General features: G+C 37.4%; 2 protein-coding genes across 12 annotated transcripts in view; one reads left to right on the top strand and one right to left on the bottom strand.

Annotated features, from left to right (window-relative positions):
* Positions 1-1,797: 1,797 nt before the first annotated feature.
* On the bottom strand, positions 1,798-24,576 carry ZNF146 (zinc finger protein 146). Of its 8 annotated transcripts, none has more exons than XM_063109502.1 (5): positions 24,115-24,576; positions 19,235-19,278; positions 15,243-15,323; positions 14,571-14,806; positions 1,798-4,934 (listed from the first exon to the last, which is right to left on the bottom strand). In XM_063109502.1, exon 5 carries the CDS (start codon positions 4,144-4,146, stop codon positions 3,268-3,270), a length of 879 nt encoding a protein of 292 aa, XP_062965572.1. In that variant the 5' UTR covers positions 4,147-4,934; positions 14,571-14,806; positions 15,243-15,323; positions 19,235-19,278; positions 24,115-24,576; the 3' UTR covers positions 1,798-3,267. The 8 variants fall into 8 exon arrangements, with proteins under 8 accessions (XP_062965572.1, XP_062965575.1, XP_062965571.1 ...); XM_063109505.1 differs by having other exon boundaries at positions 24,156-24,576; XM_063109501.1 differs by lacking the exon at positions 15,243-15,323.
* The window catches only part of ZNF565 (zinc finger protein 565), a 36,888-nt gene continuing 35,675 nt past the window's right edge, over positions 24,302-25,514 (top strand). For 2 of the 4 annotated variants that reach the window (XM_063109496.1, XM_063109497.1), the window contains exon 1: positions 24,302-24,689. The gene's annotated coding sequence lies outside the window, so the exon portion shown is untranslated. The remainder of the gene's footprint in view (positions 24,690-25,514) is intronic. The other 2 variants (XM_063109498.1, XM_063109499.1) reach the window with 2 other exon arrangements.

Below are 25,514 nucleotides of genomic sequence, written 5' to 3'. Positions count from 1 at the left end.
ATCAGCTCACCTCCAAAATAAATTTGCAAACTATCCATTTCTACCTGTCTTCAGTACAGCATCTCTGTCCTAACTGGTATCACCTTGCTTCAGTGATTCACCCTCTTAAATCATCACTGCCTCTACTCCTGCTCCCACTTCAATACTCTTCACAAAGCATCAAGCGATCTTCTCAACATGTCAATCATTTCCCTGCCATGCTTAAGCCCCCTTTGATGGATTCTAATAGCACTTAAGAATAAAATCAAAGTCCTTTGTCCCAATGGCCTATGATCTGTATATCATACGGTTCATGCCTGTATCTTCACCCACATCCCATAACACTTATCCCTTTCTTACTAGTGTTTTCTTTCATATTTATCACAAAATGAAAAATTTAACCTCCCTCCACTACACACTAGAGTCCTAGTGAAATTTCAGGAGGGAAGCAGCATTACCTGTTTTGGTATCCATTATATATGTAATGTCTGGCGTACAGTCAGTAGGCAAATATTTGTCAAAAAAGTTTGCAAGAGTTTGCTCTCCCCTCTATTACAGAGAATATCTTAAGAAGTCATAACTTGCTAGTTTCTTCCACTAAGTAGATGTGGAGTTTGTTACTTACCTGTTTTTCTAGTTGTAAAATAGGGATATAACCAGATGCATACTATCCAATAAAGCTGTCCTGTGAGATCAGCAGTTTTCAGTGGCCCCTGATATAGCAGCACCAGCATCATCCAGGAACTTGTTAGACATGCAAATTCTCAGCCCCCACCCATCTTACTGAATCAGAATCTCAGAAGGTAGGGCCCACCACCAAGCCCTCTTGGTGATTCTAATGTGCACTGAAGTCTAAGAACCACTAATTTAGATGAAAACACTATAGGGGAAGAGTTGAGCTAAATAAATGCCAAGTTTATTGCCCTGTATGACATAATGTTTAACATTTGTTACTCATCACTGGTAAACAGCAAAATGCCAAAGCCAAGTTTTTCATAAATAACTTGTGTTGTTTCATAGTACTTTAAATAGAGAACACCTTTAAAATATGTATATATATGTATATGCAGTCAAGCAGGGAAAGCAGAGAAAAAGGTGATGGGGGACTTAACATTAGAAAGGACAAGGATTCATTTAGATATTTAAGTATATAATTCACGATCATTTCTCCAAAAAGGCTAGTAAAAGATACAGTGATGCAGTGGCATTTAACTGAGTTTAAGATTTTTTTAAAAGAGAGTTTTGAAATCATGCTCAAATGGTGTATATTGTTGACATTCACTATTATTCAAGAAAACCTTTAACAACGCTTTACGCGATGTTACACTGTGATGAGGTATGAAATAAATATCTTCAGGAAGGACTGGTTTACAAAACAGAATCCTGTCCAAGGTATGAGCCACTTTTGTCATCCTCATCCCATCCTTTTTCTACCTCTGAAAAAGAAACAACAAAAAAGTGTGTCCGTCAAAGGAGTGGGAGAAATAAAATAGTCTGCAGGTTAAGACTGATATGTAGCTCACTTAATTGTGGAACCTCCAGGAAGTTGAATGGCTCTCTTTTTAAAATGAAATTATCATAAACTTAATTTTTAATGCATTTGCTTCCCATGGAAATTTGCAGGACAGGAGAACTGACATCCTAAACTTCAGTTTATCTAAAAAGACAAATTATATGAAACCTGAGCATGTATCCGTACTTAATGGGAAGTTCTTAAGTTTCTGAGCTCAAATGGTATGCTCCAAAATGCTAGAAATGTATAGACAGAGATCATAGTGTATACCCATAACATGTTAAAATAAACAAACGGATTTGGAGTATTCTGTAATTTTTAATTTTAATAAAATAGATAATTTCATATTACATAGAGAACAAGTCCATCCACGTATTGTTGATAAAATTTTAGAAATATTTTCTATAAAAAGTTTAGTATTTAATTGGGAATGAATCCATTATAACATGATTTCTACAGATAACCTCCTTTCCATTCTCACCCCCATTCTTACTAGTTTTGAGAAATTTTAAAAATACAGAAAAGTACAAAAAATAAGACAAGATATCCATATGTCACAACCCAGAATTAACCAGTAACTTCATATAAGTAACTTTTACTTGCAGTCTTTTTTATTTAAAAGAAATTGATGTTTATATAAAAAGTTGAGCCCCCTTTAACCCCCACCCCACCTCCCATACATTCCCTTCCCTCTCCACTCTTCACAGGCGACCACTGTCAAGAATTTGGCCTGTATCCTTCTAACCATTTTCAAAAACATTTACATACATATATATATATATATCCATTACCAATACATAGTACTAAATTTTGTGAGCAAAGTTTTAATTCAAATTTACAATGTCATTGTACTATGTCATTTTGCAACTTGATTTTTCCCCTTCGACATTATTTCTGAAATCTGTTAATACATGTGGATCTCATTTGTTGTATTTTACAGATATACAGTATTCCACCATAATACTTTTCCATTTTGTTCCTGATGGATATTTAAGTTGTCTCCAATTTCTGGCTACTACAAATCAAGCCATACTAAATATCCTGGTACATATTTCCCAAGTATACACACTCATGAATAAAAGTCCTAAAGTATTTTTTAATTGGCTAAATGGAATGTCTTCCTACTCACAGGGTCATAATCATTTTATATAGCTTTTTCATATTCCTGTTTTTAATCCCAGTGGATTTTACTTTTGTGTATAGTTCATGGTCTATTTTTTGTTTTCCCTTGGAGAACAAATTACCTCCAAATAACTTTAAAACATAGTGCCATTACTTCCTCACCTCCCGAAGCTGCTTCTATCATATTCCAAATTCTAATAAGTGCATAGTTCTCTTTCTGGAATCTCTTCTGCTCTGCTGAGTCAATACCACAAGAGTTTTATATTATTTGTAGATGATCAGATCATCTATTTTTGTCTCTTCCTTTCGAATACTTAAAACTTATTTTTCTTTTTATACTGGTGAAGATCTCCAGATCTATGCTGATAGCAATAATAACAAGCATCTGTTTTGTTTCCAATTTTAGTGGAAATGTGTCTTAAAGTTTCAGCATTACCTTTGCTCTTTTCTGTAGTTTTTGTTGGGCACAGGCTTTTTATCATACAAATGTCTTTCTCTTCAGTATGAATTCTCTTGATGTCCCATAGGTTTTTTTTTTTTTTTTAGCATTTGTTAAAGTTTACCTCATTCATGATCTTTGCTACAGAATGATTTTTTTCTCATGTACTATGAGGTGTAAATTTCTGATGAAAGATTTCCCATTTTCCAGATTTTTAATGAGTATGAATTTTCTGGTGTCTAATGTGGTGTGACTTTTGGCTGAAAGCTTTTCCACATTCGCTACATTGATAAGGCTTCTTACCTGTATGTATTCTCAAATGCAAAGCAAGGGTTGAGAATTGAGAGAAAGCTTTCCCACATTCATTACAACCATAGGGTTTCTCACCTGTATGGCTTCTCACATGCACCGTAAGAGATGAACTCTGGGAGAAGGCTTTTCCACAGACATTGCATTCATAAGGTTTATCACCTGAATGAATTCTCACATGTACAATAAGTGATGTTCGTTGAGAGAAGGCTTTTCCACATTCATTACATTCATAGGGTTTCTCTCCAGTGTGAATGTTTTGATGTTTTATAAGGTACTTCTTCTGGCCAAAAGCTGTTCCACATTCACTACATTTAAAGGGTTTCTCTCCAATGTGAATTTTCTCATGCTCAGTAAGGTTTGATTTGCCACTAAAGGTTTTCCCACACTCCTTACACACAAAGGGCTTCTCTCCTGTGTGAGTTCTCTGGTGTCTTATGAGGTTTGACTTCTGAATGAAAGCTTTCCCACAATCTTTACACTGAAAAGGTTTCTCTCCAGTGTGAATTTTCTGATGGGTGAGGAGGTTTTCTTTCTGGCTAAAGGATTTCCCACATTCATTACATTCAAAAAGCTTCTCTCCAGTATGGGTGTTCTGATGTTTAATGACATACTGCTTTTGGCTAAAGGCTTTTCCACATTCGTTACATTCAAAAGGTTTCTCTCTAGTATGAAAATTCTCATGCTCAGTGAGATTTGATTTGTGGCTGAAGACTTTCCCACATACCTTACAGGCAAAGGGGTTTCCCCCACTATAAATTCTCTGCTGACTGAGGTGTGACATCTGAATGGAAGCTTTTCCACATTCACAAGGTTTTACTCCAATATGAATTTTTTGATGAATGACGATTTGCTTTTGGCTGTAGATATTTACACATTTCTTACATTTATAAGGCTTCTCTGTGTACAACCATGCAAGTGCAGAATAAACGATGAAGGTTAGAGAGGAAATTTTATCATACTCAGTACATTCGAAGCTCCAGTATAAATTTTCTAATATTCAATGAAATGTTGCTACATTCACTGGTTTCTCTCTTGCATGAATTTTCTGCTGCTGAATGGAATTTGTCATCTAGCTAAAGGCTTTTCAGTATTCCTTAGAAGGATAGGGTTTTTCTTCAGCATGGCTTCTATGTTCAATGAGATGTGACATGTGAGAAAAAGTTTCCCCACATTCAGTAAATTCATAGGGTTTCTCTCCAGTGCAAATGCTCTGATCATCAGATGGGGTACAAACACTTTTTAAACTGGAGGCATTTCCATGCTGATTTATACTTATAGGGGGTTATTACCATAAGGAGTAAGCTGTGGCAAAGGATTTCCACTTATTAAATTGATTATTCTTTCTTACACAACTTCTCTTAAGATTAAGTAAGTCTAAATTGTGCTCCAAACTCAAAACTTCAAACAGGTGTTGCCTTAAAAGAAATGTCTGAGATCAGAGGAAGTATATTTCCAATTTTCTTATATTCACTGCTTTTTTCTCCAGTTTGTACTTTATTGGAGATGGATGTAACTTGCCTCCCAAGTCTTGTTGACTCTCTATCTGCTCATCATTTTCTCAGGCTTCTTCTAAAATGGAGTATAAAAAACCATCATTTAAAGAAATTAGTGTATGAAGTGCTCAGAACCATGGTAAACACTCAATAAATACCACCTTTATACTATCATCACTATTATTTGTGAATTTTCCCATTACGAGCAATAAAATTTCAGACTGCGTTTTTGGGATTAACATTGGTAGTCCCTCTTCCAGCATGAAAGAATCTATATGACCAATGTTTCCAACTAAATTGTGAGAAGAGAACCCTTGTGGAGGATATCTGGGTAGAAAATTAACATTCACGGGTCCACAAAGCTTGGATTACTCTTGAAGAATAACATTTCCCATTCAAGAATTCAGCATATTACATAACAAGCAACAAAGATTTTCCCAATAGGATAAACAGATGACACATAAAAATGAGAAAGTCTACCTAGGAAGCCTAAGAAAGGGAAAAAGATCAACCAACAACTGCTTCCTCCCAAAACTCCATGAAAAGACAAGAAAAGGGAAAATGGTACAAACTCACAAGAAAAAAGGATATACAGGAGACACTGGTACACAACAGACATCAGCAAATTTTTCAATAACAGATAGCACATGGAAGATTTTCAATGCATAGCAGAGCATTATTTGAGGAAGGTCAAATAATGTAAACGTACCACAGAAGAGGATGCCAATGTTAAGCAAGTTATTTGTGCCAAAATCACAAAAAGACTCAGGAAATGGAAGGGAATCAAGTATTTCAAAAGAAGAAATGAAGGACGGTGGCTAAAAAAAAGATATATGCAGTTGGACCCATACCCTTCCAGTAAGGATGACAAAGGATCAACTACTCCTTTGTATGAAATGCAAGTTCATTCTTTGCAGAAATTTAATCAAAGACACTGCATATTCAAAGACACTCCAGCAAATGAGATGACAGGGGAATGGTGCTATACTGAAATCAATGAGATTAAATCTATCTATAAAATGGTGAGAACTCCAGCACCATTCTGCAGCTGGATTTAAAACCTTGCAACCAGATAAGCAGGATACAAGAGGATCCTTCTCTGGAGAAACTGAAAGGCCCATGATAAATCTCATTAGGATGCCCCCTCCAAGATGATAAATGTCACCTGTACTCACAGCTCATTAGCCAAAACAAAGGAACTGGCCATGACTGAGTTCATTACACTAAGGCAGTGTAATCCTTCTGCAGGGAGGAGCCCTGATGATGCATTTTACTTTTCACTGAAGCCTAATGGATAACTAGAAGTACCCAGGTACAAAAAGACACCTTTTAAGAGAGTCGCTGTTAAATACTGATTTGGTGGCAAATATTCTCCACACATTCGAGGAACCCAACCAACAAGAAAGACAGATCAAAATAAAGAGAAAAAAGAAGCTCTCCTCTGAGGAAATAAAACCAAGGCACATCAAACAACAGCAAAGACCTAAAACCAATCACAGTTATGAGATATTTCACAAGCAAAACAGTAACAGGGTTTTGTAAGCAAGAAACAAAAATAAAGTTTAATTAGAAAAGACTGTGAAAAGGCAACATGTAACTAACATAATCTTGATCTTTTAATTTGGAAAAAAAAAAAGACAAGACTGGGAGACAGGATTTTTAGAGCAGTAAAGCTATGCTGTATGATACCATAATGGTGAATACATGACATTATGCCTTTGGGAAAACCTATAGATCTGGACAGCACAAAGAGTGAACCCTAATGTAAACTTTAGTTAATAATAATATATCAATATCAGTTCATAATTGTTACAAATACACCACACTCATTAATGTAAGATGTTAATAATAGGAGATACGGGGGGGGGGGTAAGGTAAAAAAGGGCCATGTGAACTGTCTGTACTTTCTGCTCAATTTTTCTGTAAACCTAAACTCCTATAATTTTTTTTTTATTATTATCGTTTTTTTGTTGTTTTTTTTTTTAAAGATGACTGGTAAGGGGATCTTAACCCTTGACTTGGTGTTGTCAGCACCACACTCTCCTAAGTGAGCCATGGGCTGGCCCTGTGGCCCTAATTTTTAAATGAAAGAAAGACTGTGAGAAGAGGGGAAAGGAAAATGAGGTAGACTGTATTACCATTCACCAGTAACAGGGGTTCCTTACTCCAGAAGCATTATATTGCCTCACCCTAGCAAACTCAGGCAGAGCCAGATACCTTGTTTAGCCAATGAAGTATGATCATAAGCAAAAAGTGTCATTTCCTGGTTGAAGCTTTTATGACAAATTCAGAGGATAAAACAAGGAAACATAACAGCTGAGTAAAATTAGTTCCAGAAAAAGGAGAAAACTGATTAGAGAAAATATTCAAAGAACAAAAAAAAAACCCCTCTACCTCCATTTAAGTCGTGAATCTTCAAACTAAAAGGATCCACTTGGTATCTGCACAATGAGTAAGACCCATACCTGGGCACATTACTGTGACATTACAAAAGAGAAAATAAGGAGGTTATAAATGTTTTCAGAAAGAAAAAATAGGTATCACTGAATGAAACAGGACTCAGAATGATATCAACTTTCTCAAAAGAAACATGGGAAATTAGAAGACAAAATTCTGAGAGAAAAATTCTAAACTCAGCCTATAAATCTAGTGGGACAGTCAAATAAAAGCATTTTTCAGATATGCAAATATTCCAAAAGTTTATCTCAAAATGCACCTTTCTCTCAGGATGCTACCTGAAGATGTAATCCACCAAAAATAGTAGACAGGAAAAGCAACAGACACAAGATCCCATAAAGAGACGCAACTTAGGAAGATAGTAAAGATAATTTCCATTATAATGGTGATGAAAAGCTACATCAGAGGTGACTACCAGGTCCAGTCCAGATTGGAACAGGACAAAAATTCCAATAGTAACTCTGGCAGGGGGTGGGGGGGTGGAGGGAATGGAAGAGATTACCCATTGCATTCGACAGTAAGGAAACTAGTATTGAGAGGTCTTTTACCATTCTGAGGAAATTACAAAGGAAATCCATGTAAAATATAGAAAACCAAGCAAGCAAACAAGCAAAAAAGTGACTAATATGAACTCAATGAAAAGCCAAGGGAAAAAAGTATGAAAAATAAATATAATTTTGCACATAAGCAATTCTTTCTTGGGTTGTCTCAAGAAAGAGAACACGGACAATCATTCAAGTTGTGAGCTAAACTAGCCATTTTTCATGGACCATCATTTTTACTTGCAAGAATAGCCGACTTATAAACCTTGGTTACTCAGACTTGGGTACTATTTGGCAGGTACTTTCTTCAAACAGAATGAAGTTAGCCAATCATTTCAAGGAAAACAACTGACAATATATGCTGCCAATGTTAAAATTTGAGTCTTCAAGCAAATGCTATAATTTTGGAAAACCTGTATCCTCCACCATGAGATTGATAGCTTGCTTCTCAATACTTAAAAAATTTTCTAATGAGATTGGTGGTGATGGTAACAAATAGGATGTTTTGATATTGCATAATAAAATGTGCAAACTTTTGAAATATCTATATAACTCAATGACCCAACATTTTCCAAATGACAACTGTATGTTACAAAATCATGCATAGGTTAAGATTTATTCAAAGTTTAAGACAGACCAATGGATTTTATATAGTACAGTACAAAAAATGTTTTGATAGTTTCAAATTCCACATTGCAGCTATCTTGAAAAACTACCACTTGTCAAGTGTTGTTGTGGTACCAAAGAAGACTACTCACAATTATCTGAAAAGGCTATTAAAATACTTCTCCCTTTTCTAACTACATATCTCTGTGAGACCAGACTTTTATTCATATATAGTCATATGTCACTTAACAAGAGGGATATACAAGTTCTCTATGCATCATTAGGTGACTTTGTCCTTGTATGAACATCAGAGAGAGTACTTGCACAAACCTAGATGGTGCTGTATGGTACAGCTTATTGCTCCTACATGAGTAATGCATTGTACTTCAATATTACAACAGCTACTACTTCACCAGGTAAGGAATAAGAACTTTTCAGCTCTATTATAAGCTTATAGGACCACAATTGTATATACAGTCTGTCATGGGCCAAAATGTCATTATGCAGCGCATGATTATACTTCAATTAAAACACATTACAACAGTAAATATGTGGATCAAGCTGTCTTCTATTAAGCGAGACAGTAAAGATATTTACAAATATGTAAAACAATGTTACTCTTCTGATTTTTTTTATTTTGAAAAATTGTTTCTTTTATTACAAAAATGTTATTTAAGTTTACATGTAATGGGTTTATTATTTTTAAACAAATTAATGGTTTTTAAGAGTTCTCAATTTTACTTCTAAATAAGTAAATATCACTATAACCCATATAAATAAAAAATTTGGAGGGTACTCAATTTTTAAAAATGTAAAGGTGACTGCTAATGAGAACAGGGTTTTTTTTTGTGGTGCTGAAAATATTCTAGAATTAGATAGTGGTGATGGCTGCATAACTCTGTGAATATACTAAAAGCCCCTGAGTTGTACACTTTAAAAGGATGGATTTTATGTTATGTCAATTATATCTCAATAAAGCTATTATAAAAAAAAGACTAAAGGGTTTCTGAGACTAAAAGTTTGAGAAGAGCTGCTCAAAATATTTCTCATTATTTATTCAAGAAATACTTTTTTGTCTCCTTACTACGTGCATGACATAGTTCTAGGCTCCAGGGATATATACTATTGAAGAAAATTAGCAAAATTCCCTGCCCTGATAACGTTTACATTCTAGTGGACAAGAGATACACAAGGAGATGGTTTAAGTTTTAAGTGCTAAGAAAAAAACGAGGGAAGGAGTAGAGTTAAAATTTTTTTTTTTTAAGAGTTTAAATTTAGACGGGGTGAATCATGTTCAAGACAGGAAGGAAGGAAGAGAACGATCCTTAGAGATATGAGGAAGAAGAGCATTCTAAGCTCAGGTTGAGTACACAGGCCCTGAAGAAGAGCAGGCCAAGCATGTTAAATGTGTAATCAGTGAGTCACAATTATGCATATCATGTTCCGCATGTCCTTCTTTGGCTTAGCCTAACCCTTCCTATCTTTTAACCTTTTTAGAATCTATAGATTCTCCTGGAAGCAGCTCCAGGAACATACTCTTAAAAGACTTCTCCAATTTTGTCTTTTATAAACCTCTTTCACTGGACTTCTATCACAATCAGATTCACTTTTCGTAAAATAAGTGTTTCACACAAAATATTTTTAAACCCAAACCTGCATGTAGCTAAGTCTTAATATCCTGTCTATAACCTGAGGTGCTGGACTGCATTAATGGCTCTAATCTTTTCTTTGAATGGCCAACACTATATATTTTTTAAATACTGGGGGCAATATCACTCCCCCAACATTACTGGGGGAAAAACGGTACAAGATGAGGGGTAGAAAGTTTAAATTTTACAGTGACTAAAAAAACAATTACTAATGCAAAGCTTGAACTTTGATTGAATCCTGAAATTAAAAAATACCATAAAAAGTATTTTGGGGATGACTGGAAAAATATGAATATGAACTGTATAGTTTATAATATTAGGGCAATATGGTTAATCTTCTAAGATGTGGTAACAGTATTTTGGTTTGTGGGGACGGGTCTCATTATTTTTAGAAAAGGCATACTTAATTTTTAGAATGAAGTGTCATGTTTCAGCATACAAAATACACACATGGATAGACACACAAAAACATGGCAAAATATTAATTACTGAATCTACATGGTGGGTATATAAGAGATCGTTGTACTATTCTTTCAATGTTTTTAATGTCTGAAAATGTTCACAAAGAAAAAAAACTTAAGAAAAATTGATTAATAACAATCCTTCCACAACAATAATTCACAGATTATTTAACAGCACCTCAAGTGTACTCAAAACTGCTTACAGGAATAAAACATGGGCCTTCCTGTGAACAGGTTTATAATATAGACTGCAAACACCAAAATATAAAAACAAGTAAGATATGATTTACTCAGGACTTTTGTGTTTCTCTAGAAAATGTGAAGTAGAATGAGAAATCAGAGGGGAGATCAAAAAAGGTAGAAGTAACAGAAACATTGTAATGAAAACTGAATTCAAATTTAAATGATAAATAGAACCTGGATAAACAACATTTCATAATCAAAGGCCAAGGTTCAAAAAATTTTAGAGGGAAAGAAATATGTTCATATTCATAATCATATGATTCATAATCATATGATTCATATGTTCTCTCGAGTAGACTGAAGTGTATCTTTTTAAAGGCATGACTGACCATTATCACAAGGATCATGAGAAAAGAAATAATCCAGACATTAGAAACTTGTTTGAGGTGATTTCATGACCTCAAAATAATGGAATGAAATTTCTAAGTTGGGTAGGATATTAATGATTTCACTGTCTGACACAATGAGAGTGAAATTAGTCAAACAGCTACCTGTCCTGTAAACAGGTAAAATTCTGGTGCAAGAGACAGAAAGGCTGGAGGTGCCAAAGTAGGAACTGACATTATAGAAAAAGTTACTTCTAAACTTCAGAAGAGTTGAGAACTTTCCAGGAATGAATTTATAAAGGGAAGGAGGAAAGGCAGAATGTGGGGTTCTAGAAGCCACCTACAGTAAGAGGAGGGATTAAGGTGAAAAAAGATAAAAGCGAAAGATGAGGAAACAACTTAGATAAAGCAACATCGCAAGTCATCAAAGTACCAAGCAAGCAGAAGTAAAGAGAGAATTCCCAGACAGATGATTCAAACATAACAAATAGATCCTTTCTTCTAAGATGGCAGAAGACATCTCTGCCCACTTTTTATGTCTTGTGAAGGAGAAAAAAATAAACAAACAAACAAAACAACAAACCCAAAAACAGTTGATAAGAGTAGGAAGTAGCCATAATTCTAAAATCATATGAGAAAGGATGTGAGTAGGCAACTGCCACAGCTGTTCAGTGCTCTCCAAAACATAAGGCATAGCCTCAAGGGCCAAATCACAGCTCCTTGTTTGCAACAACAGAACCCAGGAACGTAGGCTGGCTGAAAGAGACTTGATGAATCCACTGGCATCCCTGAATGGAAAGGAATATAGGGCTGAGCAAGGAAATGCAGAGACCTCATCCTTGAATAAAGCAGCCTATTAGTATAGCAGACAGGGCCGAGCCTGTGGCGCACTAGGGAGAGTGCGGCGCTGGGAGCGCAGCGATGCTCCCGCCGCGGGTTCGGATCCTCTATAGGAATGGCCGGTGCATTCACTGGCTGAGTGCCGGTCACGAAAAAGACAAAAAAATAAAAAAATAAAAAATAAAAAAAAAAATAAAGGAGTTACTTTAAAAAAAAAAAAAAAGTATAGCTGACAGATGAGGTCACACTTTTCTATGTCCCTAAATTCCTGACTTGTATATCTAACCATCCACTTGAATATGCACTCACATAATCAACAGACATGTCATAATGAACAAGCCCCAAAGAAAACTCTTTTTTTTTTTTTTTTTTTTTTTTTAAAGATGACCGGTAAGGGGATCTTAACCCTTGACTTGGTGTTGTGAGCACCACGCTCAGCCAGTGAGCACACCGGCCATCCGTATATGGGATCCGAACCCGGGGCCTTGGTGTTCTCAGCACCGCACTCTCCCGAGTGAGCCACGGGCCGGCCCCAAAGAAAACTCTTAATCTCCCAAAATACCTTTAGTCATCCTATCTCAGTAAATGGTAACCCATTTTATTCCAGTTATTCTAAACCTTGGAGTCATCAATGACTCATTTTTCTCTCATAACCCACATTCAATCTATCAGCTATTCCTTAAGAATCTGACTACTTGTCACTAAAGCACCATAACTTTCTCACCTGAATTACTGCAATAGCCTCCAATTAATGTCCAAGTCTTAGGCCCTTATTCCTTTTTTTCTCTACAGCAGACCAATTATTCCTTTCCAAATTTAATTCTGATCTTATCAATACTTAGCTCAAAACCCTCTGATGGTCTCCCAAGTCACTCACGATAAAGGCCAACACCTGTGATTTAACCTGTTACCTAACCAAACTCTTATTCCCTTTGGCTCATTTTGTTCCAGCCTACTGCCCTAATCACTATTCCTTGAACAGGACTGCAAGTTCCCGCCTTAGGTTTTTTTTTTTTTTTTTTGGCAGCAGGGGATCTGAACCCTTGACCTTGGTGTTACCAACACCATGCTCTAACCATCTGAGCAACCAGCCAACCACTGCCTTAGGGCTTTTAACACATTTTGTTACTTCTGGTTGAATGTTCTGCCACCACATACTGCATGTCCCACTCTCACAACTCTTCAGATCTTTTTTCAAATGTCACTCAGTGAGACTTTTCCCTAACCAACTTATTTAAAATTACAACTCCCAGCTGGCCCTACCTAGAAAAGTTTTCCTTGCTTTATTTTCTCCATAACACTTATCACCATGTGATGGAATATATTTTTTTACTTGTTACACATAGTCTGTCTTTCCCAATTACAACATAATCCCTCAGAGGGAGGAATTTTTGACCATTTTGATGGTTGACATTTCCCTAGTACCTGAAATGGTACCTAATACATATTGTTCAATAAGTACTTGTTGAATATATGAATATACATGTTGGTGGAAGAGTAAATTGGTTTACTTCTTCTAAAGGTAATGTGCCTATTTCAATCAAATTTATAAACCTAACTTTGACCCAGCATTTCCACTTAAGAGTAAATTATTATATGGTTGTATCTGCACATCTTTGCAAAGCAAATATAAACAAGTATACATACTTGTGTCTTCAATAGCACAAGTCTGGAAACCTAAATGTCCATTAGTAGGAGACAGGTTAAATAAATTATGTGTTGACAAAAAATTCACACTAAGAAAAAAACTATGTACACAAGAGAATATATAATATACAACAATTTATATGAAAAGGAAAAATGAGGGCTTATGTACACATATCTGCAGCATAGATACATAACATACGCTGGTTTGTTCACAGACTACCTCGAGAAGGATACTTGTGAAACTCTTAAAAGTGACTGCATCTTTGAAAAGAAACTGTAGATCTAAGGGTCAGAGGTGAGAAGAGACTTTTTGTTCATTTTGATGTTCAAAATTTTTTTACAAGTTCACATGCTATATTAAAAAACAAATATATACTCATACATACATACATACACACACAAAAGTAGCAGAAAGGCAGCAACTTATGATAAAAGAGGTATATGGGGGCAGAGGGGTTTGTTGATCCGTGATGGGGGAGGTGGGTAATAAGGGAAGTATGACCACAGAAGTAAAATATAATTCTAAGGCATTTAATCACTGAAAGAATGAGAGAAAATGATAAGTAATAAAAAGGAACCTAATTATCAAATGATATGTAAAGACTAAGACTTATAAAGGACAATACATGAGGAAAGGAATCTGTACACATAGGGGGATATGAAACGATACGAGACTGAAGGAGATCACACCAGAGGCATACAAATGAAGTACCGAGTGCTGACATCAGAACAAAGATAGGAGGGGCAACTGCCACTATAGAATCTGATGAAAGGAGTACTGAAACAGAAAAAAATGATGATTGGAAATGTCATTCAGGTATCTTAAGACATTCACGCCAAGTGATTCTCTAAGATTAGGGCCTGTAAGCAAACATCCTTAAAAGCATTTTAGAGGTGTCAATGTTGACTGACCAACTGTGACCTGCCTGTCATTCACTCACCTGGACAGACTTCCTTTTCCACTTCTTTCTCCACCACCCAGTTTGTCTTCTTGCTTCAATGGAGAATCATATACAGTTTGGTCACTTTGTAACCTGCTACTGGGGAAATGACACGCACTACAATGTTAATGTTGGGGCTAAAGTGCTGTTCTAGAACCCGGACTGAGCCCTGGGGCCTTCAGACCTTCTGAAGGATGAGGAAGACACAGTTTCCAAGGACGCACATGGAAGCAGCCCTGTGAAATAGAACAAAATAGTGACCCCTTTGCCTTAGGGATGAAAGCACACACAATCGAGTGGGCAAAGGAACAAGGACTACTTGAATCTCAAACTGAATTTCAAAGCCATACTCATTAAACCATTTCAAGTCTCCACACAACCAGAAATGGAGGAAGAAAGGGAGAATTAACTTTCAGAACCTGACTTACGTAGGAAGCTGTTCATGCCTTGCATGACTAATTGCTATTGTTCTCTAGCACCACACTCCTACACAAGTTCTTGAGAGGATTTTAACTATGGCCCTTATTCCTGGATGAATTCAATATTCTTATCTTAGATTATAGCAACATATGCCTATCGGAACTAAACCACATGGGACTAACGTGTAGGAAGTTGTTCTGACAGCATTCAGGAATTAAAAACTCAAAAGTTTTCTGGAGTCCTAATATTTACCTTGTTTCACTCTGAGTGAAACTATGTCACATTAGAAATGTCCCGTAAATGTAGGTTCATCCATTCATTCGAAAAACATTTCTGAAAAAATCAATAAAGAACATTACTAGGAGGGCTCACTGGTTAGCTTGGTTTGGGATAATGCTGATAACACCAAGGTCCAGGGTTCAATCCTTGTACTGGCAAGGGAGGGAAGGAGGGAGGAAGGAAGAGAGGAATGCAGGGCCAGCCCTGTGGCTCACTCGGGAAAGTGCGGCGCTGGGAGCGCAGTGGCGCTGAGAGCGCAGAGGCCGCAGGTTTGGATCCTATGTAGGGATGGCCGGTCCCCCTTACGGGACACACACGGACACACACACACACGGACACACACACACACACACACACACACACACACACACACACACACACATACACACCCTTCTACTCTGTGTGTTTAAAAAGCTTGGTCATCAATCAGTAATGAGGCATAGCAGAGATAGAAGACTTACAGAGAGAAACATGACAGGGTGAGTTGGCTGGAAGCAATCTGAAGAAGGAAAATCAAGATCAATATTCTGTACATTCAGAGTGTCAGGTTTCTGAGTAACATGCAGACAGATATATATATCCATTAGGTAGTTGGATATATATATCAGGAGCTCGGAATAGGCCTAGAATGGAAATAGGAATTTGCTAGTTGTCAGAATATCATTGCTGATGAAGATACAGGTAGAATACTACTGTGACTGATTATAGAGAATATATATAAAGTATGTGAAGATGGTCAAGGAACGCCAACAGTCAAAGATGCAAGGAAAGGTTTCAAAGGAGCATGACGGCTGCTTGGTTTTGAATTTTTCAAGTATTTCTACTGAAAACCATACAACACAACATCAAAAATGACCAGGGGAGTGAGGGGAAACCAGTGAATCCATACACAACACCCTTAGAACGTAGTAGAGAGAAAATAATATTAATTCTAAATTATGTGTAAGTGTCGCCCTAAACTTCCAAAATAGCAGAAGCAGTGTTGGAACCACAATAGTGTGGTAAGTTTAACAAGAAGGAGAAGTCCTTGAAGTAACAGAACTCACTAAATAACAAGCAAATATCCATTCTCAGGGAACTGTCGTAACCGAGCCTACTAATGAACAATAAAACTAGGGAGAGACAAAAATCTAGTCCAGATCCAAAGAAGAGGTCTAAACAGGAAGTTGCAAAGAAGCTTCAGGAAGAACGCTAAGGGGACTGTAAGGACTTGAAAAGTCCAGAAATATGTAGCTAATATTTTCTTACAGAATGAGGCGCCCTCATTTCTAAGAGGAAACTGATGAAAGTAGGACCTAGATTAAACAAAAAAGGACTACAGGGAAAACAAAAAGAGTGGGCTTGAAAAGTACTTGGGAGTGGGGTGTCCAGAAATGCCAGATTTAGCAATTTTCAGAGATTGCATCATCCTGAAAGACAAGTACTGTGAAGAATTATGAGAAACAGGGCTGGAGATAGAAGTCAGTGTCAACAAAGTTAGGGCCAATGAGCTAGAGAAAGAGCAGAACAGGCACGTGAGTGAGCTCTGAGACACAGAGTACATTTTTTTTTTAGTCACAGATTGTCTGCTTTTACCTGGTACTTGTCTAGGAAAATCTATCTCACACAAACATGAATAACACAAAATAATTTCTCTGTCTACATAAGGATACTATAAGAGAAATGGTGAAAATGAACAGCATAATTTTCCAATAGTTAAATAAATTCATCTGAAGACTATTATTGTCACAAAGTAGATGAAAATTGAAACACAACATAAAATGAACTTAAGACATAAAAACTTTAAGAAGCAAGCAAAGATATAAAAAGAACGCAAAAGATAAAAAGAGAAAATGAGTAAAGAAAGGGTCACCCAAAAAGAGGAAATGGACAAAAAAACAGAATAGAAATGGACATCTTATTTTTTGTTCCATTTGATTTTTTTGTTTAGGACTGCAGTAACACACAGTTTGGGGGATTTTTACTTCCTTAATTAAAATGGTCTTTACTGGTTGTTATATCCGGGGTATAGTAGTGGCCACAGCCTTAAAACTTTTTGTTTCTACTCACTTCCCCAGAGACCCAGGCAGCATGGCTAATATATAGGTAATAATAATCTGTATTTGACTACAAAAACCCGTATCTTATCTAATATAAAAACACTGGAGAAATTTCTATTAAAGTCTAAATAGATAAGAATGCCCTTGCCTCAATTATTATTTTTGTTTTGATGGCTGACCTGTATGGAGATCCAAACCCTTGACCTTGGTGTTATAACACCATGCTCTAACCAACTGAGATAATTGGCCAGCCCACAATTATTAGTTAATATAATTATAAATAATTCAGTAAGTTAAGCAGGGAATAAAATTAATATAGAGAAATCAATAAGCTTCACATATACCAACAATGACTCTATTCATAATAGCAACGTAAAAGAAAATATCTAGAAATATATTTAGTAAGAAGTAATTAAAACCTACATGAAGAAAATTTTAAAGCACCCCCAGACGACCCAAAAAGAAATCAGAACAAATAAAACACATATCATGTACACAGGTAGGAATATTTAACAACAAAAAAAGTCCCTATCCTCTAAGTTATAAATTTAAATTTTAATGCAGTCCCCCCAAAATAACAAGTTCTTTTTTTCCCCTCTGGAACTAGACAAGCTGATCTTAAAGTTTACACAGAAAAATAAACAAGCAAAAATAGTCAGAAAACTAAAAAGGATGATAAGAGGAGACAAGCTATACCAGACATTAAAACACAATTATAAAGCCTCAATAATAAAAAGATGAATATTGGTATGTAAATGCAGACTGGAAGATGGATGAGAATATAAAATCCAGAAACACACCAAATATATGTGAGAACTTAGCATATGGTCAAAGTGGCATCTCAAAATACTAATGATAAGACCTTTTAATAAATGGTGTTGGAAGAACTGGATAGCCAACTGGAAAAAGATATACCTGATAGCATACACCAGGATATGCTCTAAATGGATTAAAAATATAATTATAAAAATGAGACCATATAAAAACTACAACCTTGTAAGAATCTGAAAACATGAGTGGAAACTTAGGAGTGGAAAAGGCTTTCTGACTATGACCATAAATGAAAAGATCAATGACTCTAACTATATAATTTTTTAATTTGTATTAAAATTAACTATATAATTTCATTTTAATAAAAATTTCAAAAACCCTGATTCTGCATGGTTTTATTTTTATTTATTTATTTTTTCTTTTTTAAAAAAGATGACCAGTAAGGGGATCCTAACCCCCGACTTGGTGTTGTCAGCACCATGCTCTCCCATGTGAGCCAACCAGCCATTCCTATATAGGGGCTTGAACCCGTGACCTGAACATTAACCTTTCTAATGTATCATTAGCTCCTAGAAGGAAAAGACACCCCATAGAAAAATGGGGAAAAGAATATGAACAGTTCCTAGATTAATACATATGGCCCTTTAAACATGTAAAAAGAGGGCCGAGCTCTGCGGCGCTGGGAGCGCAGCGACGCTCCTGCCGCGGGTTCGGATCCTATATAGGAATGGCCGGTGCACTCACTGGCTGAGTGCCGGTCACGAAAAAGACAAAAAAAATAAATAAATAAACATGTAAAAAGATACTCACCATCACTCATAACAAGGAATGTAAATTAAACCTACAGTACGGCCAGGCCCGTGGCTCATTAGGGAGAGTGTGGTGCTGATAACACCAAGGCCAGGAGTTTGGATCCCTATATAGGAATGGCTGGTTAGCTCACTTGGGAGAGTGTGGTGCTGACAACACCAAGTCAAGGATTAAGATCCCCTTACTGGTCATCTTTTAAAAAAACAAAAAAAACACCCTACAATGAGACGCCAATTCTCACTTATGCCTTTGGCAAAAAATCAAATATTCAATACTACACTCTGATGGTGAGATTCAAAGGAGAAAGGTACCTAGCACATTGTTAGTGGGAGTGTAAGTACTTACCCACTGGGCAATTCCACTTGTAGCAATCTACTTTGTAGATTCTCCTGTGTAAATACAAAATGACACAGATTAAAAATTACTCATTACTGCTGTGAATGGGAAAAAAAACAAACAGCCAAAGCGCGTTTTTCCTCTACTCTTACTCTGTGACAATCAATGCACAAGACAGGCTTCTGTGACCAAATGTGTGATTTCTCCCCACCAGCAAGCGATTCTGCGGCAGACGGCATCTGAGTGTCCTCTGACTCAATTTCAACACTATCTTCCTGGAAATAGTGTCAGCTTCCACAGTAGGGCTCAGTCCCACAAGACTGCCCCCACTTCTGATGTCAATCGCAAGCTCCAGGTTGTTGTACTTGGGTTTCTGACCTACTGGCTATCAACTAGGGTTCTCACCACCCACTCCTTGGGCTCGATTAATTTGCTGAGCAGCTCAGAGAATAGGGAAAGACTTACTTACATTTACCCATTTATTATAAAGAATATTATAACAGATACAGATGAAGAGATGCAAAGGGTGAGGTATGGGAAAAGGGTCGCACCACCCTCCAGGAACCTCCAGGTGTTCAGTTACCTTGAAGCTTTTTTGGTTTTTTTTGTTTTGTTTTTTTTTGTCCTTTTCGTGACGGGCACTCAGCCAGTGAGTGCACCAGCCAGTCCTATATAGGATCCGAACCCGCGGCGGGAGCGTTGCAGCGCTCCCAACGCCGCACTCTACCAAGGGCGCCACGGGCTCGGCCCAACCTTGAAGCTTTTTGAACCCAGGCCTCTTTAGTTTTTATGGAGGTTTCACTATAGGCATGATTGATTAAGTCACTGGCCACTGGAGATCAACTTAACCTTTGCCCCACGTCCCCTGGTTGGAGGTAGGGGGATGGGGTTGAAAGTTATGCCTTAGTCTTTCAGGTGAACAGCCGAATGAGTTAACTCATTAGCATATGAAAAGATAGCACTCTGGAGATTTTAAGGAGTTGTATGCCAGAAGACAGGGATAAAGACCAAATACATATTTTCACAATATCACAATCGCACTGTTAGTAACAGCAAAAGATTGGAAATAATCCAAATATCCAACAACAGGGGATTAACTGAATCAATTATGGTACATCTACACAATGGATCTTATTAATACAGCAGTTAAAAAGAAAAAAAAAAAAAGAATTAAGAAGGGCCATCTCCAGGACATACTGTTAATGAAGAAAGTGAGGTATAGAAAGTGTACACAGTATGCTATCTTTTATATAAGAAAGATGAGGAATAGAACTGAAGAAGAAATATACACTAGTGACCAAACAAAAATAGCCCACTTAAAGGATAAACAAGAAACAAAGAAACAAGGAACTATACCTACACTGGAAGAAGATTGTAATTGGGGAGGGGAGAAGAATGAGATGAGACATCTCTGTGAGATGTATTTTTGTTGAATCACAGAAATGCATCACTAACTTTTTTGAAGTAATCAAATTCATTTTTTAAAAAGTAGTCCCTTACCCTGAAAACAAATTGGAACAAATGAACCCAACTGTATATTAACTTAGTAATTCCTCAGAGAAAGGATTTCAAATGACTTTAGAACAGAAAACTTTGAGTACTCATCCTTAGTGAGATGCATTCTAAGAATAAAAATAGCTACACATATTAAATATACTGAAGAAAATTTTAATGTTACACCACGTTTATGGTTACTACTATCAGTATTGTTATTTTGAGACCATTTTCTTTATATTGCGAGATAAAGCGAAGAAAAAGTACTTATGCTACTTTGTTTCAAATTTTTTACTATAAAATACAATTAGGAGATAAGAAATTAGGCAAAAATATTATACCATTTAAACTAAATTAGGAATGCTAATATAGATTCATGCTTTTTTAAAATATGAATTTCTAGCTCTGCCATTTAAAATGGCCTTGAAACAATGTTATCCCTAGGCAATGAACATACCCTAAATCTTGTTCTCCAATACCATTCACCAATAAAAGGAACCAGAGCTCCTTGGATAAATGGTCAATTCCAGATCTGGGAGGGAAGGTATGAGGTGAGCCTTGAATACAAAAAAGCTTTCAAAGATAAATGATGTCAAGTCAAAATGAGACAAGAGTTGGCTTGAAAAAGCATCCTCTGCCATCAGAGAGAAAACTAGAGTGGTTAATTATAACACACTAAATCTATACAACTTTTCTTTTTTTTTTTTAAAGATGACCAGTAAGGGATCTTAACCCTTGACTTGGTTTTGTCAGCTTGTCAGCACCACGCTCTCTGAAGTGAGCTAACCGGCCATTCCTATATAGGGATCCGAGCCCGTGGCCTTGGCGTTATCAGCACCACACTCTCCCAAGTGAGCCACTGGCCAGCCCTAAATCTACAACTTTAAAATGATGCTTAAAAAAGAAAAAGCAAAGAAAAATTTGATACAATTTGAGATAATAATCAAATAAATGTAAAAGGAATGAAAAGACTGGAAAAGCATAACTTTACAAGCTTCATAAATATTATTGATTCAGCCAAGAATTATTTATTGTTGTTAAAACAATCCATTAAGTGATGGATAAGCAATGGACCAAAGTAAAACCACACAGATTACATTTTGGTCTAAAGAGAAATCACTAATGGTAGGCCAGCCACATAGTATGTCTCTCCTGTTGTGATGTAATTTGAAGTATATTCGATAAGATGCATGCTGGCCAAAAATGAGTCACAACTGAAATTGAAAAAAAATATATATATATTATGAGATTCTCAATTAGAACCATGTGGAAGTAACCATCATAGAAATCAAAGGACAAGTCTGATGGTGGATGTAGCAATGAGTTTTTAGTCTAAAGATGAATATAACTTGAGCACAATAGATCTAACTTGCTCATTCCAGTTAAAAAAGTGTCCAAAAGAATTTAAAAAATAAGTTTTAACATATGGAAATAAGAAAAGTGCGTCTACACAGTCCACTCCTTCAGAAATTTCTATCAGAAATAGTACAAATGGCTGTATTATTTCTGAGGAAGTATTTTTTTTGCAGATAGTAATACTTCTACTACTTAACATTTATCAAGTACTTACTACATACCAGGCACCATTCTTAGAACTTTACATGTATTAACTTCTTGATCTGCACAACCACCCTGTGAACCAAATAATATTATTATCTCTGTCTTACTAGATGACCAAATGAGGCACAAGATTTAGGTACCTGCCTAAGGTCACCAAGCTACAAAGTGGCAGAGTAAGGAGTTAACACAGGATGTCTGGCTCCACAGCCTATGTTCTCCTTTTAAAAAATAATAATAATTTTAGAATATAAACTACATTCACAGAGTTAGAAAAAAGTTATTTGCCTTCGCCCTATCCCAGGTGCCTCCCCCATCCCCAACACAGATAGCCACTTTTATCAGTTTCTTACGTATCTTTTGAGTTTTTTAATGGAAATACAATTACAAATATATATTCTTATTACCTTCTTTCTTACTCCAAATGAAAAAAACTCTACATTCCACACCTTGCTTTGTTTTACTTAACAATACATTCTGGAGTTACTTCAGTGTCGTATACAGAAAGCTTCCTCCTCATACTTTTGTAGAGTTGCATATTATTCTGTTGTACAAATGTACCATAGTTTTATTAAACCAATCTCCTACTGCTGGGTATGAACTGTTTCTTTTTCTAGGTCAAACATTTCTGCAATGAACAACGGCATACCTGTATTGTTTCATGCAAATGAAGATACATTTCTGGGATTAATTTCCAGATATGAAATAGTTAGGTCAAAAAGAAAATAAGTTTGTAGTTATTATAGATATTGCCAATACCAATACTATCTTAATATCGGAGGCTTTATATTTTAAAATGTGTTACAGCTGGGTCCCCACCGATTTTCTCTTTCAGACTTTTACTGGCTATTGTAGCTTGTCCATTTTTCCCTATTTAGTGTAGAATCAGCTTACCTAATTCCCAAACCTGTCCATACTTTGGTATTCAATCGCTTTATTTAACTCTTTTTATTATTTTAAACAATGTGAAAGACAACTGAGGGTGATTTCCTTAGAAATAGCATTTTAGCAAACAGAAGTAGTTTTCTCCGTTACTTCACAAAATTCTTACAACCGAGAATTCCTTGACTCGTTAAGGAATTAGGACACCTAGGATTTCGTCCAGTTTCATGGATAAACATTGCAACAATTAAGTTTTCTTCAAAAAATGAGGTTTATCTGTGCCTAACCTATAACCCTTGATTCCCTAATCCTGGGTTTTCTGCGTTGTATAACGCTGCTTTCCAAAGCGTAACGCTATATAGTCTAGGGCTTCGCCTAACGGCCCTATTAAAGTACCTCAAAGATGAGGGTATCTGAGACAGTCTGAAGCAGACACCCCATAACAAAAAGTACCTTAGAAATATTTTTGTATTAAAAAGAAAGAAAGAAGTCACGATTATTTGCATTCTATCCCAATTTAAAAGAAATGCGTTTTTATAGAAAAATCCGTCTTTACATTATTCACTACCGAGCTTTTTTTTTCCCTTCTTCAAATTTTCAAATACGGTAGATGCTACAGGAAGATGGCACCGTTAACATTATCAGCACTTTCGACAAGGGAAGTGCGGCTCAAACGTTATACCTCTATGCTGATCTCTGACATCTCCTTAGGCGCAACCACACACAATCCTGCACAGTTTCATATTCACTCAACAATTCCAAACATCGGGTCAAACTCTGCAGTCAAAGTCAGGGTCACGCACGCTCAAACCCTCTTCAGAGGCCCCCACCTCCGCCTCACACGTAGGCCAGAAACTCCTAAACCCACTCCCCACCCCTGCGCCGCACCCCTAGAGATCAGGAATCCTTCCCTTCAACCTCCCCGGCCCGACCGACCCAAAATGCCCAAATCCCACCTCCTACTTTCGCGCCACGTGGACCCTTGGGCAGTACTGACCCGCGGACAAAGACCAAAATGTCCACTCGGTACACTGCGCCTGCGCACTCCGAGGGCGGGCGAGCGCTCCCAGAAGTCTCCGCGGCGCAGCCCGGCGTGGCCACTGCAGCCAGGCCCCGGCTGGTACGTGATTACCTTCTATTACCAGCAACTTCGCTGTCCTGGCCTTGAACTACATTTCCCTTAAGGCTTTGCTGGTCGACTCTGTCTGTCTCTGTCTCTCTGTATCTGTCTCCCTCACGCTGAACTTGGCTTTCTCCTCCTCTGATTACAGGGCTGTTCTGAGTAGACCTTCCTTGGAGTCACATGAGCTCGAGCCTGCTGGGAGGTCTGACAGCCTTTTAAGCCTCCCGAGTGCGTGTCAAAACGAGCCGAGCGCAGACTCAGAGGTAAGAAGACGCCATCTTGTCCGTGGCTGGTGTGGCTGTGGACTACGTGTCCCAGAGTCCCCAGCGACCCGACGTTACATCTCTCAACGTAGTGTAGAGATCTTTAGCTCCGCAAGGACCCGGACGCGACCAGGGGAGGCAGAAGGTGAGGGGTCTGGGAGTCTGGGGCGGGGACGGGGCGTGTCCGGAGCTTGGGTCTGTGCGCGCAGGCGGGAGCAGGCCGAGGATGCGCGATCCAGAATGTCTTTGTGGCTGTGTGTGTGCCTGGGAGTGTGTAGTTGTGACCGCCTGTCTCCAGGGTGTGTGTCAGGTTGTTTTTGTGCATGTTGTGTGATGCTGTATATTGGGGTGTGCGGTCCTTGTGACTGTGGGAATGATACTGCGTGTGTCCCTGTTGTTTCTGTGTGCCTGTACGCCTTGTTCCCGAGGGTGTGAGTATAGTTGTTAATCTGTGACCGGTGCAGTGTCTTTATGGTTACAATTGAATGTCTATTAGGGGGGTGTATGGTTTTGGTTGTGTGACACTGGCTGTGGTGGTACTGTGTGCAATTGCTTTGCGCCTACTACTGTGCAGTGCCACTGCATATGCATCCCAGTGGTGTCCCTTGGTGTGTGTGTGTGTGTGTGTGTGTGTGTGTGTGTGTGTGTGTGTTAGAAATGGTGACTGTGTGACAGCATGCGGTGCTATGTATGTGGGTGTGAGGTGTCTTTGCTTGTGTGAGTGTAACGGTGTGTGTCTCCAGAGTGAATGTTCAATTATGACTGGATGAGATAGAGTGCCAATGGTTGGGTGTGTCCCCCGAATGAGTGTGAGTGTGACTGTGTGGAGCATTTGTGGGTGTTGGTGTAGAGAGCCTGTGACTACATAACTTTGTGTGTCATAGTGGTGAGTAGATTGTGTGACTGCTTGTGTCTTAGTGGGTGTGTTATTTTGACGTGTATAAGGGTGTGGAGGTGTCTGATTGTGTGC

This window comes from Cynocephalus volans, chromosome 10 (assembly GCF_027409185.1).
Source record: "Cynocephalus volans isolate mCynVol1 chromosome 10, mCynVol1.pri, whole genome shotgun sequence".
Taxonomy (NCBI): domain Eukaryota; kingdom Metazoa; phylum Chordata; class Mammalia; order Dermoptera; family Cynocephalidae; genus Cynocephalus; species Cynocephalus volans.
This window is presented reverse-complemented; position numbering and strand designations above follow the sequence as displayed.